Here is a 16,473-nt window from a genome sequence, read left to right as displayed (position 1 = left end):
TGTAGCTGATCACTCTATGGATAAAGTTCCTCATATATATAAATATATAGTTACGTAAGTTCCTCAAACTGATTTCTTGCATACTATTATTAGGAAAAAAGTCATTGTTGATGAGTTAAAACTCAAGTTAATATTGTGTTACTGAGTTTTAAAGTTCTGGTGGAGTGTTAACATAAACTGCATGGAATTTCTCATCATGTCATCACCAGCCCGCCATCACACTTCATGTCTTTATCACATCATTTCCTAACCCTGACATCTCATCACCATCCTTTCTTCTTTTCATTGTCCACACCATCACCACCACATTACTTTATGATTTATCTGATTTATCACGACCATTGCCATTAGCTACACCACACCACTATCACACACACACACACACACACACACCACCCATCACTTCACCTCATCACACTGACTGCACCATGAATACTCCACTATTGCTCCACCACTTGAAAACTTTTACTGTCCTTTCATCCCATAAGCCTCTCTCTCCTTCATAACTGTTACGTCACTCTAAGACCAGACAACATTGCCAGAATCACAGTGCTTTGACTTGAATTATGGCAAGCAATCAAAGCACTACTATATGTCATGGAGTTAAATTATGCAATCAGATTGACATTTATATGAAAAGCACACATACTGTATTCATGTCTTATTCTTATTACATATTTCATTCCCTGACACCATGATCACAGTAATGTTAAGTGTGTATAATTTGTAACATCGACAGTCATCTTGTCATTCGTTCACCTCACCATCCCTCATTCCTCACCACCACTAAGACACTCATATCTACCTTCTCACCTCATCCATTACCACCACCACCTTCATCTTTTCATTCACTAACCACCAACACTTAATTTCTGGATATGTATAGGTAAGGAAATAAACACTTTACCCTTTCCACTTCCCTCTCTGACGTCTGACCAATCCACAGCCACTCCACCCGCTTGCTGGCCGCAACCACCTTACGGAATGTCTTGGGAACGAAAAATTTGGCGGAGATTTTGAGCGAGAGGGAGAGCATTTCTCACAACATGCAGAGCTCCTTAGACGAAGCAACGGACCCTTGGGGCGTCAAAGTGGAGAGAGTAGAGATGTAAGTAGCACGTTCTGTCTTGCCTTCTTGTCTGTTGCCATTGTGGATGAAAAGTTTTAATCACATATTTAAATGCCAAATGAAAAGCAGTGGCAAAGTTCAAGTAAACACGAAAGTCAAATGAAGTATCGTATTTACCGGCGTATTAGATGTATCTCTGCATAAGAAGCACTTTTACAAGGATGTTTTGTGGGAAAAAAAAAAAAATTATATTTCATCTTAAAGTTAATGAAAAATAGTAGTGTGTGTGTGTGTGTGTGTGTGTGTGTGTGTGTGTGTGTGTGTGTGTGTGTGTGTGTGTGTGTAAGTAAGTAAGTAAGTAAGTAAATAAGTAAGTAAATGTATATTGTCATTATATTACAAACATTATATATACAGTATATACATAAAAGGTTTTGGCTCCGTCTGTCAAGCCAAGACTTCCCCGACACTTTTTTTTTTCTTTATAGGTTGCAGTGCGAACCTAACGCTCAAGTATGAAAATAATTAGCAATACTGGTAAATGATAATCATAACCATAATAATAACCATAGTAAAAATAATAAATAGTAACCATAGTAAAAATAAGAAATAATCAATAATAACCATGATAACTTAGCAATAATAACAAAAATGTTAATAATAATAATAATTAAAATAATATAACAATCTTAGATACTAATTAATTTAGACTGTTTTGGAGTGTAACCAAATGTGTTTGTACAGATTTTTTTTAAATCTGTGCAAATTACCACTGTTAACTAGAAGTTTCATTTCTACTGGCAGAGCATTCCAAATATGAGGTCCGGACCAAAACACACTGTTTCTTAAAAAAACTGTTCTGAACTTAACTGTGTGTGTGTGTGTGTGTGTGTGTGTGTGTGTGTGTGTGTGTGTGTGTGTGTGTGTGTGTGTGTGTGTGTGTGTGTGTGTGTGTAAGAGGACCACTGGCCAAGGGCAACAAAAATTTTTAATAAGAGAAAGCCCCACTTAATGCCAGTTCCCATAGAGATGTCTGATAGAATAATAATAAAAAAAAAAAACAGAGCATAAGTGTCTTGAAACCTCCTATTTGAAAGAGTTCAAGTCATAGGAATGAGTAAATACAGAATCAGACAGGTAGTTCTAGACTTTACCAGTGAAAGGGATGAATGACTGAGAATGCTGGTTAACTCTTGCATTAGAGAGGTGGACAGAATAGGGATGAGAGAAAGATCTTGTGCAACCTGGAGGAGGAGGAGGGAAGGTTTGGAGTTAGCAAGATCAAAAGAGCAGTTAGCATGAAAATAGCAAGAGCTGCAACATTGCTGTGATGAGAGAGAGGCTGAAGACAGTCAGTTAGAGGAGAGGAGTTGATGAGACGAAAAGCTTTTGATTCCACCCCTCTCTAAAATAGCGGTGTGAGTGGAAGCCCCTCCCCATACACGTGAAGCAAATTCCGTACATGGACAGATAAAGCCCCTGTACAGAGTTAACAGCAGGGGTGGGGGAGGGATGAGAAAAACTGGCAGAGACGACACTGAACACCTAACTTCAAAGAAGCTGCTTTAGCTAGAGATGAGATGGGAAGTTTCCAGTTTAGATTATAAGTAAATGACAGACCGAAGATGTTCAGTGTAGAAGAGGTGGACAGTTGATTGTCACTGAAGAAGAGGGGATAAATATCTGGAACGTTGTGTCAGGTTGATAGATGGAGGAATTGAGTTTTCGAGGCATTGAACAATGCTAACTTTTCTCTGTTCCAATCAGAAATTTTAGAACGATCAGAAGTCAGGCGTTCTATAGCTTTCCTGCTTGAACTGTTTACTTCCTGAAGGGTTGGATCTCTACAAAAAGACGTGGAAAAGTACAGAGTGGTTTCATCAGCACAGGAGTGAAAAGGACAAGAAGTTTGGTTTAGAAGATCATTGATGAATAATAGAATAAGAGTGGGTGCCAAAATCCCTAAAAGAGTGTGTTTTGTCCTTACCTCTGGTGTGATGCAGCGCTGTAGCTGTGCAGTACTACCATCACATCTAAAACATCGCGCGCGCGCGCGTGTGTGCTCTCTCTCTCTCTCTCTCTCTCTCTCTCTCTCTCTCTCTCTCTCTCTCTCTCTCTCTCTCTCTCTCTCTCCCTTATCTGTCCTCCTCTCCCTTCCCTTCCTCCTTCCATCAATACCAACCACCCTCCCTCCTTCCATTCTCTCTCTCTCTCTCTCTCTCTCTCTCTCTCTCTCTCTCTCTCTCTCTCTCTCTCTCTCTCTCTCTCTCTCTCTCTCTCTCTCTCTCTGTGTGTGTGTGTGTGTGTGTGTGTGTGTGAGAGAGAGAGAGAGAGAGAGAGAGAGAGAGAGAGAGAACTATCCTGAGGATTGCTTAGTTGAATGAGACTGATTGAGAATGAAAATGGATGAAAGGAGGATAAATGCGAAGGAAATGGGTGGAGGAAAAATTAAATGGAGTAGGGGACAGGAAAAGAGAATACTTATTTCTCTATACTTCCTCTCTCCCTCTAATTCTTCACTCACTCCTCACCCTTGCTGCTTTCTACTTTCTCCCCATCCTCCTATCCTCTTCCTTCACTCTTCCTCCACTTCCTTGCCCCATGTACTTTCATTCCCAGGTTATGTCCATTCCTCCTTTTTTCCTTTTTTTTTCCCCTTTTTCGTCTTGTCTCAAACTTCCCTCCCTGTCACCTCCTCTCCCCCTTATCTGTCAGAGATAAGGGACAAGGGAGAGGAGGGCAGTGAAGAGAGAGAGAGAGAGAGAGAGAGAGAGAGAGAGAGAGAGAGAGAGAGAGAGAGAGAGAGAGAGAGAGAGGAGGAGGGCATAGAATGGGGATGGAAGGGAAGGGAAAAGAGGGCAGGGAAGGGGGAAGGAAAGGAGAGGATGGCAGGGAATGGAGAGGGAAAAAGGGAAGGGGGAAGGAGGGCAGGTAAGGGGGAGAAGGGAAGGGAAGGCGGAGAGAGAGAGAGAGAGAGAGAGAGAGAGAGAGAGAGAGAGAGAGAGAGATTTTATTAGTAATAACATTTTGTGCATAGTGTACTATTGCTTCAATCCCACAGCTATAGTTATAGGCTTACAGGGCTAGGCATCTGTATTGCGGCCGCATTTGGAAGCAGGGTAATTATTAGATACTTTTTTTTTTTTTTTTTCTTTTTCAAGAAAAATGCTTTTAATGCGCCGGCAAATACGATACATACCTTGCTGTACATTTATAGGAATTTAGAACAAAGTAAATAAGGGAAGCTGCAAGAACCTGTCATGCCTACACGTGGCAGCTTCTTAGTGTAGGGGTATGACTAGTACTTGAGTCTCACACTTGTTCGTCCTTACAGCAAGGACGTGAGGCTGCCAGTCCAACTGCAACGAGCCATGGCAGCCGAGGCCGAAGCAGCGCGAGAGGCACGAGCCAAGGTGATCGCCGCTGAGGGTGAACAGCGAGCCTCCAGAGCACTCAAGGAGGCCGCAGAGGTCATCAACGAGTCCCCAGCAGCTCTCCAGGTGAGCAGGACCTCCAGATGACCCTCTCACTCCACGGCCCATATCTGAAACAGTGGTTAGCCCTCCCCCGCCCTCCACTCTGCCCACCACTCGGCCCTCAGAGGTCGTCTTTCATGTCACTGTGACATCCCTAATTGGCCTTGAATATTGCAGTCAGCACAGAAACTAGATTGAGTATTTGCTTGACTAACATATGGTGCTACTAGGAGCTTTCAGAATATGGGCCTCACTAGGATATGTATAAATTCTTCTGTATTATTTCCTGACTAGTGCCAGTGAATACATAGCAGGGTGATCACGGCGCTTTTTGAGCTTAAACCACTTACTAATGGTAGCCGTGACTCAGCAGCCCCTCCTTGCTTCCCTCCCTTGATCTCCCCAGTGCAATACTCACCTCAATTTTAAGTTAGCCTTGCTTGGGACAGCTCACTAAGTCTGTCACAGGAAGCTTCAGTATCATGAGGATTTTTTTTAGGAATTAGTAATCAAAGCATTCAGCTGCAGAGGTAAAGTATTCCATGTGTCAAATCTTTGAGTCAGTGTATGTCATGAAATATGAGTGAGAGGAATACTTTAGAAAATACTCAGTTTGTTATTTGAACATTTTTTTTAAGTTACATTGTATATTATCATTAAAGATTTTCATTGTATGTCTAATATTGTTGTTGTTGTGCTGACCCAGTGATTTTGTGGTGAAGTGAGTGATGCCTGTCTGATTGTAGTGATAGCTGTGGTGATTCTGTGTGTGTGTGTGTGTGTGTGTGTGTGTGTGTGTGTGTGTGTGTGTCTGAGTGGTAGGCAGCCCTTGTTTAGGGAACAAGTCCAGCCATCCTTGGCCAGCAACCATGGCCTCAGTGGTCCTCACCAGCAGCTCCCACCCCTAATAGTCACAGTGCTGAGGTGTGGGAACCGTGACCACTTGTCTGGTCTGTGTATTCTTCCTGTTGACATGAAGAAATGTATTTTCCATGAGACCTTGTTATTTAATGTGTTCAGCCCTCAAGATGATGATAAAGCTGTGCATTGAGTTGCTGGCCTTGGATTGGTTTTCTGGTGCATCTTTGCTGCTTGGAAAATATTTACGTACTTATAAATAGATCTGTAGAGCAACATGCCATGCTTGGGAACCACTGATTTGAGTAGTCAGGATGGTAAATTTAATCATTTAATATTTTTTGGTATGACAAAGCCACTAACTAGCTCATTATAAATTTTTATTATATAAAATGTTCTATTTAACACTACTGAACTAATATATACATATTATTTTTATACTAATGATATTTAGAATTAAATAGTATTCCTTTTTTATTTTTTTCAACTCTTGGTTACCTTGGTTCATATGAGGATAGGTTTTCAGATTTATTGTTCACTTCCACAAGTTTGAATTAGATACTGTACATGAGACACAACTTACTGAAAAGGAACTTCATTTCCCACATTATTATTATTATTATTATTATTATTATTATTATTATTATTATTATTATTATTATTATTATTATTATTATTATTATATAACTACTACTCTTTCTGCTACTACTGTAGCTACTACTGCTGTAGCTACTACTACAGTCACTTCTCCTGTATGACCACCTAGTGCTAGTACAGAGCTTAGAATCTCAAAATGACAGTAGTACTTTCACTGCTAATTCTATATTTTTTAGATGATATTGGATTCATCGTGCTTTCATCACATTATAAGTTAGCATTGATTTGTTGCTTCCTGCGGCACTTTTGCTCCTCACTTCCTGCAGTTGACTGGCACTGGTCTGTTGAAATGCTCACACTGGTTTCTTTTCTTTCTGCGAAGGAGCATCACAGCTTCATTCCTTCACATAGGCATTTTTTTCTTATTTATGCACATATTCAAAGCCATTTTCAAGACTAGTACTTCATTTGTTTGGTGAGATGATATAGTACAAGTAATTATATATTTACATGGTTAGTGAATGTTTAGATGCAAGTGTTCTAGTTATGTGCACACCATACATCACTGCAGCAAGACCTCTGGATCAGATGTGTTCTTTCTCTTGATCATTTTTTCATAAACTAGCACACACACACACACATACACACACACACACACACACACACACACACACACACACACACACACACACACACACACACACACACACACACACACACACACACACACACACACACACACACACACACACAAAGTAGAAAAAATAATAAAAATTAAGGATGAATGTGATATATACCAACACAGACAGACTGTTACAAAGAATACTGGAATTACAAGACTATTGCAAAGAAAAGAATCCAAAAGTGGTGTGTTTAACAGAAACAGAACTAAAAAAAAAAGAAAATCTGATTGTCATTAACAATAGCTACAACATGTGGAGAAGAGACAGGATTGTAAAGGAAGGGCAGGTGTAATGCTAATGACAAGAAATGAGGTGAAGACAAAAATAGTGAAATATGGGGAAGGAAAAGCAGAAATAGTGAGTGTTAATTTGGAGGATAATGATGGAGAAATACTGATGGTAATAACAACCTATGTAGCACCCAAAACAAATTCTTGGAATAAGGAAGACTGAGAAAATAATAGAAGATACCATCCAGTGTTTGAGTAAATTAATTCAAAGTAATACAAGAGTACTATTGGTTGGTGACTTCAATTGCAAAGAAATAAATTGGGAAACATTCAAAGCAGGAGGAAATGAGGCTGCATGAGGAGAAAGATTTCTGAGCCTGACTATAGAAAATACAATGATGTAATGGTTGACTGAAAATACAAGATATAGGGGAGATGAACCAAAAAGACTTGACCCAATATTAAGAATTTGAATTGACCTAATTCAAGAATTAAGATATGTGTGCCCCATGGGGAAAAGTGACTATTTAATGATAGAAATAGAGACTGATAATGATGTCAGTGAAGAGGGTGAATCATACAAAGAAAACTGGAAAAACTATGGGAAAGCAAATATAGATGATTTTAAGAGATTCTATGAAGAAATGGACTGGGGAAACCTGAAAAGACCAAATGATGTGCAAGATAAGTATCACATTTTTATGGAACTATATGAGACAGGAGTGAATAAATATGTCCCACTATACAAACTTAAAGAAAAGGAAGACAGGTGTGGTTCAGTGTAAGATGTGCAAAAGCAAAGAAAAAAGAGGCGAAGCATGGATAAAAATTAAAAGAAATTGAAACCAAAAAAATAAAGGGGGCTTTAAGATAGCAATTAAAAAAATATGTGAAAATAAAGAGAGAGAAAGAGAAAGGATATGAAAAAGATATAATTGAAAAAGTGCATGGACAATCCAAAACTGTTCTACAGATTCATTAATGGAAAAATCAAACTAAAAGAAAAACTAGAAAGGTTGAAGGCTGGAAATGAAAGATATGAAGACTCAAAAGACATGAGTGAATTGCTAAACAAAAAGTTTCAACAAGTTTTCACAGAGGAATTAGAATTTAAAGAACCACAAGATGAGAAGACAGAAAAAGTAAATGTGGAAAATTACAGCAGTCAAAGAAATTTATAAAATGAAGGAGGAGCTGGAAGAGAGAAAACAACAGGACCAGATAGAGTATTAGGTTTCATTCTAAAAGGGTGGAAGAAGCAATTATTTGAACCAGTATATGACATAATAAAGTGCTCATTATCAACTGGTAGAGTGCCTAAGGAATGGAAGAGACCAGACATAGTGCCAATTTATAAAAGTGGAAAGAAAGAAGGACCACTAAATTATAGACCAGCATCAATGTCCTGCATAGTATGTAAGATCTGTGAAAAAAGTGATAAAGAAGCAGTGGACACAATTTCTAGAAAAACATGGTGTAATATCAGAAAAACAGTATGGCTTTAGACAAAAAGTGATCATGTGTAACAAATCTGATGAGCTATTCGTGAGTGAATGATATAACACAGGCAAGGGATGGATGGGTAGATTTTGTGTATTTAGATCTTAAAAAAAGGTTTTGAAAAAGTTTCACACAGGCAACTATGGAAGCTAGAAAATGTAGGAGGATTAAATGGAAAAAAAGTAAACTGGATGGAAAGCTACTTAAAGGGAAGAGAAATGAGAATAGTAGTAAAAGATGTAAAATTGAAGTGGAGAGAAGTAGATAATGGAGTACCACAAGAATCAGTGCTGGCACCAATACTTTTCCTGATCTGCATAAATGATATGCCAGAAGGAGTAAAGAGTTACATGAGTTTGTTTGCAGACAATGCAAAGTTACAAAGACATAAAGAAACAACAAAGACTAAAATTCTACAAGAGGATTTAAATAAAATCTGGGACTGGAGTAAGGAATGGGAGATGGAATTTAATGTGAAAAAATGTCATGTAATGGAAATGGTAAAAAGTAAAAAGAGACCAAAATGGACATATAAGATGGGAAATGAAGAAATAATAAAAGTACAAGAAGAGAAAGATCTGGGAGTGATAATACAGGATAGTCAGAGAAGCATGTAGAAAAGATATTCAGATATAAATATAGAATGGTGAGAAATATTGGAACAGCATTCCACCACATAAAGATATGATGAGAAAGATAATTACCATTATGATTAGACCAAAGCTGGAATATGCTGTATCAGTGTGGTCTCCCCACAAGCAGAAGCATGTCAAAAAAAAATAGAAAGGATACAAAGGATGGCAACGAAGATGATTCCAGAACTGGAAGAATTAACATATGATGACAGGTTAAAGGAAATGAATCTGCCAACATTGGAACAAAGAAGAGAAAGAGGAGATTTAATACTGATATACTCGTATAAATTGTGGAATGGAATTGAAGAAATTGATAATGAGAAAATACTGCAAAGGTAAGAAGGAAATACCAGATTCACACCAGGACACAGCAAAACACAAAGGAAAAGGAAGATGCTTAAGTAAAATAAAGAAATAGAGTTTCACATAGAAATATAGAAGTTTGGAACAAGCTCAGTGAGGAAGTATTATCAGCAATGAGTGTGCACAACTTTAAGTAAAAGCTGGACAAGTGTAATTATGGAGATGGGACCAAACAGGCGTAGCTCAGGCCCTGTAAATTACAATTAGGCAAATACAACTAGGTAAAGACACACACATTGCTCTCCAGCTCACCTGTAATATCCTCATATGTTACTTGGAAGGCTGAGGTTTGCACCACACTCAAGGTGCTAAGAGTTTTCACTGATGAACAAGCAATTACCTCTTTGAGCAAGAGGACTGGATGTGTGGTGCATAAAAGATCTCAGCTTCACTCATGCATCAGACTGTAGAAACTCCATGCCCTCATCAGGAAGGTGAAAGATGGTAATCACCACTCTAGTGTGTGATCTTGAACAGATTACAAATGTATGTGCAATACTGCCATATATGTAGAGCTATTTCTTTTATGACATCTCTTATTTAGAGAACATTTCCTGGGCATGCTTCTCACAGTGTGTATAGACTATGTACACAAGTGTAAATCAAAGTCTCACTGCCTAGTCACAGTTTACCAGCTTGCTCCATCCCTCATTAATATCCAAGCCCTGTTCCACTTACCCTATTTTGAAAACTGCCTCTGCTGCCTTTCTTTCCATAAGTAATGAAGTCACAAGACTGTGTATTCTTAGAAACACTCTTCCAGTCATTAATAGGGAGGTTTGATATTTACAAAAAATTTGGAAGCCTAAACTTTGAGGTTATGGTCAGTATATTGATCCTGACACTGTCCACACATAACAACAAAACAGACTTCATAATCTTCAATATAATAATATAGATAACATAATGCTTCATAAAACAGATACATAAACTATGCATCATTCTTCTTTTCTTTTCCACACTGAAGCACCATGACAATATTTACCAAGAGTTATGATACTATTTGCCAACATTTTTGTTTGTCATTTTATGAACTTGACTACAACATTTCAGAAACAAAGAAAATTGGAACATAACCTTAAGCTTTGAGTATATTTGAATACCATAGAGAGAATACTTTTCAGTGAGTGTCCAGGTGACTGGCAGGCATGAGTGAGGTGCAACAGTCCGCAGGCATTGAACCCTAATGGCTAGATAGATGACTGGCTATTGTAGCTTATAGAGATCAGCCTTTAGTAGCCATAGCATTTGGCAGACACTCATTGTTACACACTTGATACCTTTCCCTGCCATGCCTCCTTCATTTATACAAATTAGCATGATCATTTTGACACTTTTTTATTCACACTGCAAATGCCAATCCTTACAACCAGAGTACGTGATCCCCTTGTCTATTTATGCTGTGAGTATTTTTGAAGATGCTAAGCCAATAGAGCCCAATTTATAAGTCCCTCTTGTGTGCCACTAAACCCTATGGTGATGTCAATGTCCATGTGTGGATGGCCATTCCACTGGACACCCTTGTATTGTCCACACAGAGCACCACCACCGCACCAAGTCACGCTACACGCTCAAACTGACATTAGTTTACAGATTTTTTTTAAGCATATTGCATGTTGAGCCTCAAGCATAGATATTTTTAATTAATTATCATTGGGAGTCTTGAAGTAGCAAGCAAGCAAGCAGATTTTTCATGCTGAGAATCACATTGAATGCCAGAATTAAATCAAAGCCATCAAAGTTCAGAGAAGCATGGAAATATAATGTATAGGAGGGGACTTTTAATAAATGTTATATATATATATATATATATATCTATATATATATATATATATATATATATATATATATATATATATATATATATATATATATATATATATATATATATATATATATATATATATATATATATATATATATATATATATATATATATATATATATATATATATATATATATATTATAGCAGAGCATTTTTTCACATGTATGATATGACACACTTTCTAGTTCACTTCATGTAAGACTGAAAAGTACAAATTATTCATTGTAGTAAGTACCTGATGGCAAAATTGTCAAAGTTTGGCCTTTAAAAGTTTCACCAGGATTGCATCAGACTCAGTTCATGATCCTAGATGCTGTATGTTACTGAGGTCCTATGTGAAATGGACGCACTATAGCACACTGATCCTAGAGTTGTTGGGGGCAGTGCATCCCAGTTGGTGAGCGAGCACAAGGCTGGAGTGGTTGCTTTACTAACACTTGAGGTTTTCCTAATTTTCCAGAATTGCAGTTTATAACATTCCAGATTTGCTTCAGTAGTGTTAGATAGCTAGACAGAACTAATCCAGCTATACGATACTTCCAGCTGCGCTACTTGCAAACGCTCAGTCAAATATCGGCAGAGAAGAATTCGACCATCATATTCCCTCTTCCAATTGACTTAATCAACAATCTTGTTTCAAAGTAGGAAAGGTGGGTTGGAGCTGAATAAGGATACTATTACTGTATTATTTATTTCATTATATTTATTTCCTGAGCAGTTATTCATTCAGAGCATTGCAACCCTCTAAATAAACACTAAATATGCAACTTAGACGAAGGTGAGGTGTGGTTATGGTACACTTCTAAATAATGAACGTTATTAAATGTAAGTTTGCTGTGAGTTGTCAGTGGTGGCTTGTGTGGTCATTGCTCCCATGTGACTCAAGTACTAATGATTAAATCCAACCTAATTCATACAGCAAAGTCTTTATTAAACATGATACAATAAATTTGTTGTTGTGCCACTAAGATTCACTCTTACATAAATATATACACAAGTTGCATACATACATCTGTTCACATGCAGAAGTTTACACACCACACGCGCACACACACACACACACACACACACACACACACACACACACACACACACACACACACACACACACACACACACACACACACACACACACACACACACACACACACAGACAGACACACACACACACACACACACACACACACACACACACACACACACACACACACACACACACACACACACACACACACACTTTCACCATTGTCATTGTCAATGTATAATGGATGTTATGTAGTTGTTATGTAAACTCTGTCAAATCAGTCCTGTAAATCATAATAACTATTGAGATAAACTTTGAAATTATAAAATACCTTTGCTGATCAAAACTATCAGCAGTAACAGTTTCAAAAGGAAGTATATTTGAAAAAGTGTAATATATATTTCATAATATATAAATACTTGTGGAATTAAATAGGAAAACTTGCTCTTAGGTTGCATCAAAATTAGCTTTTAATTTAATAAAGTTTTGCTGTACGAAAAGTTTTCTTTAGTTTTACAAACTGTTTTGTGCTTTGTTGATTCCACCTGAGTCTTGGCAAGTTTTCAAGTGACCAGTAAGTCCTCCAGTCCTCAGAGTCAGAGATGACAGTTCACAGTTTGATGCTTTTTAAAATGTAAAAACCTGATGATTGATTCAAGTAAAGCTTGATTTTTGATAGTGGAAAGTGGTCCATACCATTCACTTACTGGATATGTTGTGTCCACATTGTAGTGTTGTTTTCTACTTATGTGTCTGCTTCTTTTGTATGTTGCAGACTTTGTCTTAAATAATGTGCACAAAGAATCATTACCTCAGTCTCCCTTTCACAAGCTTACACACAGTTCAGACTATTTGTTTATCAACAGTTGTTTCCATTTTGCTATTTCTGCATGTTTGGTTCTGTAATGTGCTAACTTTGTTGTAATTGTTTTGATCCACATAGGTGTATACATGTAAAGTTATAATACATGATAGTCATAATATTATTATATCACTGAATCATCCCAGAAATGATATATAATTTTCCACATGATACCCCACCTTGCTGGAGCAAAGCCTTGCACCAGGTGGCTTCTGTGGCATGGACCCACTCCTCATTGCCTGTTCAATCTTTTTCAGCTCCGCTATCTGCAAACCCTCAACACTGTCTCTGCAGAAAAGAACTCGACTATCATCTTCCCAGTCCCTATTGATTTCATCCAGCACTACATGAGGAAGTAGTTCATCTAGTCCTGCAAGCAGCATCATGGATTACAATAGATTACTTTGTTTTGACTCCTTAGGACAGTGAGCTCAAAAGTTAGCTAAGCATCACTTTTCTTTCTCACAGGATAAAGGCAGAATTTCAACAGCCAGATCTTGAACATAAAGAAAGTATTTTGTAAGGGAGTAACTTTTGCCTTAAACTCATGACTGACAATTCCATGAATCTTGAGGGAAATCAGTTCTTGAAAAATGAATTTTAGTGTATATAATTAGATTTTTAAATAGTTAGGTATTCCATATATTATCTTGCTATGAAAAGTGTTTGAATAGATATGTTAGGAAATGGTTATCTGTAGATTTTATTATCATTTCTGAGTTGCTAGTTGTAAACAGCATTCAGTTAAATAAGGGCATAAAGGAAATTATTTTGGAGAAGATATCTTTAATTGAAAGCAATATGCAAAAAAAAAAAAGAATATTTTCATATACATACATAAATACAGCAGTTGTCATTGAGATTGGAGGAATTACTTTCATAGTAGGAGAATAGTCATGATTTTTAATTAAGAATACTCTTTGTTCTCATCATTTTTGGAAAACCTAGGCATTGAATTCCCATTAGTTATTACCCAAGTGTGTGTATTCCTCAATAAATTTGGTCCATGTTTTTATCAGAGAAAATTTTGATTTGTTACTCTCATATAACATAGTAACTGATTGATAACTTGTTGGTTCTTGATCAATTATCATTTGTGATGATTTTTATTGCTAAAATTGCACCTAATAACAGGTAAAGACACAATGGACCACTTACTGCAAAATGCTATTAACTTTTAAGGAAGTGTGAGAGTGGCAGCACCACACACTCTGACTCAGTGCTTGAACAATGGACAGAAAGTTCAACGATGCCAGATAATTTTGAGAAGTCTTCAGTGCTTTCTTATCTTCTTCAAACACTGGATCAGAAAAGTTTGATTACCAGACAGATTATGAAGATAGGTTTTGTATAGAGAATACAGATCATTCTAGCAGTCTAGGAGATCTCTGGAGAGACTTACTATGACTGTTATTGGAATTACAATAGAAGATGAGGTTGCAGAGTCTTGGTCAACCTTCATGGAACGACGGAAACTGTTTCATACAATTCTTTCTTGTAAAGAAAGAAATATCTTTATATATCATGAAAATGTAGAAGTAACCCCACCTATGTATAAATGTTTCATAACATTGGCCCTCCATCAATGTAGAGAAATTAATATTCATATGCTTATTAGACTCAGAGATTTATATTACCCACAGTTATAGGTATAATTCTTATTTACTTGAACTAGTTATGAAATTGATTATGCATATTATGTTAAGTTCAAAGAATATTGGAATACCTGCACTCCATATTAGCCTTAGTAGAATAGACTATCTTAAGTCATTTGCAGAAGTGTGTGTGTCTGTTCTCCCCAATGATTTCCTTGTGATTCAATTGCTCCTTTCTTGACTAATATTGCCCCAAGTAAAAAATATTAGTCACAGAAATGGATCATCCTGATGAAGACGGGGAAGTCATGGCCAGTAGGCACCCACAGGAACTGCAATGCATGTCACTGCGTGGAGATGCACTGCCGTGTTGGGCTGCAGGGACGCCCACAGCCCCACCACAGTCTGGTCCTCTTGGTTTGCTCCTTCACTCTCCTTCATGTTGTGTTTTCAGTCAATTTTTTCATTGGATTCAGATTAATTTAGATTCTTACTTGAATAACAGTGTTTTATTGTTATTCATTAACCTTTGTGTGGATATAATTTACAGCAACTGTTTGTAGTCACCATAATTTATATTACAAAGAGTACCGGATTTAGCACATGTATGTAATATCTTTTGTGTCTGTATTTGCTTTGAGCAAACTAAGCACAAGTTAACTAGGTACTGGGAATGGCCTGAAGGAAAACTCTGATGGTTGAAACATACAGTTTGATTATGGCCTTTTTGTGTGGTAAATATTTTTGTATATCACCCTGGAATGGAATGGCTGTTGTTGCGACAAATGTTCTGGCATCCCAGGCACCTCCTCCTCACGCTTGCCACTGGCATGGGGCTGTGGAAGCCGCGTCCTTCTAGTGTTGTGCAGTGCATCCCAAGTTTGTTTTCTGGCATTTGTAAATCATAACATATAATTTTAAGATTATGCAGCACATTATATTCAATTGATTTTTAACACAACATGCATATATTTTACAGATATAGATTGACAAGAAGAAAAGAAAGTTTTAGAACTTATCTTGTTCCATATTTTGTCTTTGTAATCTTAGAGAGTAAAGTACACAAAATGAAATAAACATTGTCTTTAGAGTAGATTTCAATCTTTACATTCTCCAAAAAGAATTCAATTTTCCATTTCTTGTGTGCTACTTGGAGATGAAGCAAAGTATTTTACTCTGTAAATGAAGTTTGAAAGAACATATCTTCATAATTGTACATAGCATATTTGTAATTACAACAAATGCAATATCTTTGGAAAAGGTTATCAAAAGTTTTGACCAGTAATTTTCTCTCTCTCAGACTACATTGGCCTCTGTTCGCCAACATAAATGTGTTTGGATCAAGTGATATTTATATTGCACCTCTGTATTCACGGTCTGCAGCATGTTATTAGATTACTTGTGATAAGATTATTCTGATTTAAGTCCAGATATGCATTTCATTGTAGTTTCTATGTGAAATATCTTGATCTTTCACATCGACTTGAAATGATATCTTGAGCCAAAATTGAAAGGTTTCAAAAATTTGCTACACAACCTTATGCCCAGACAGAAACTGAGTGTAGGGGAGAACCATGGAAGAAAAAATAAATCTTTAGACTTGTAATAAATGACTTCAGAAAAACCAGACGTCAAGTGTAGCGCAAAACTTATATAGATTATGACAAGTCAGTCTTGATAGGAATGCACAGGAATGGTTTTTCTGGGGTAACATGCTTACATGTGTGTTACCATCCATTAATGTTAAATCATGTT

The 16,473-nt window shown here is 37.1% G+C and overlaps 1 protein-coding gene across 11 annotated transcripts in view; it reads left to right on the top strand.

Moving 5' to 3' along the window:
- LOC135106454 (mechanosensory protein 2-like) overlaps window positions 1-16,473 on the top strand; it is a 142,986-nt gene that overhangs the window by 126,476 nt on the left and 37 nt on the right. For 6 of the 11 annotated variants that reach the window (XM_064015471.1, XM_064015472.1, XM_064015474.1 and 3 more), the window contains exons 5-8: window positions 947-1,108; window positions 4,404-4,569; window positions 11,781-11,887; window positions 13,381-16,473. The exon at window positions 13,381-16,473 is cut by the window's right edge and continues 37 nt beyond it. In XM_064015471.1, coding sequence (XP_063871541.1) covers window positions 947-1,108; window positions 4,404-4,569; window positions 11,781-11,882 — 430 coding nt within the window. In that variant the 3' untranslated portion in view covers window positions 11,883-11,887; window positions 13,381-16,473. The remainder of the gene's footprint in view (window positions 1-946; window positions 1,109-4,403; window positions 4,570-11,780; window positions 11,888-13,380) is intronic. The other 5 variants (XM_064015475.1, XM_064015473.1, XM_064015468.1 and 2 more) reach the window with 1 other exon arrangement.

This window comes from Scylla paramamosain, chromosome 13 (genome assembly GCF_035594125.1).
Source record: "Scylla paramamosain isolate STU-SP2022 chromosome 13, ASM3559412v1, whole genome shotgun sequence".
Lineage (NCBI taxonomy): Eukaryota > Metazoa > Arthropoda > Malacostraca > Decapoda > Portunidae > Scylla > Scylla paramamosain.
Note: the sequence above shows the minus strand (reverse complement) of the source record. Positions and strands in the feature narration are given on the sequence as shown.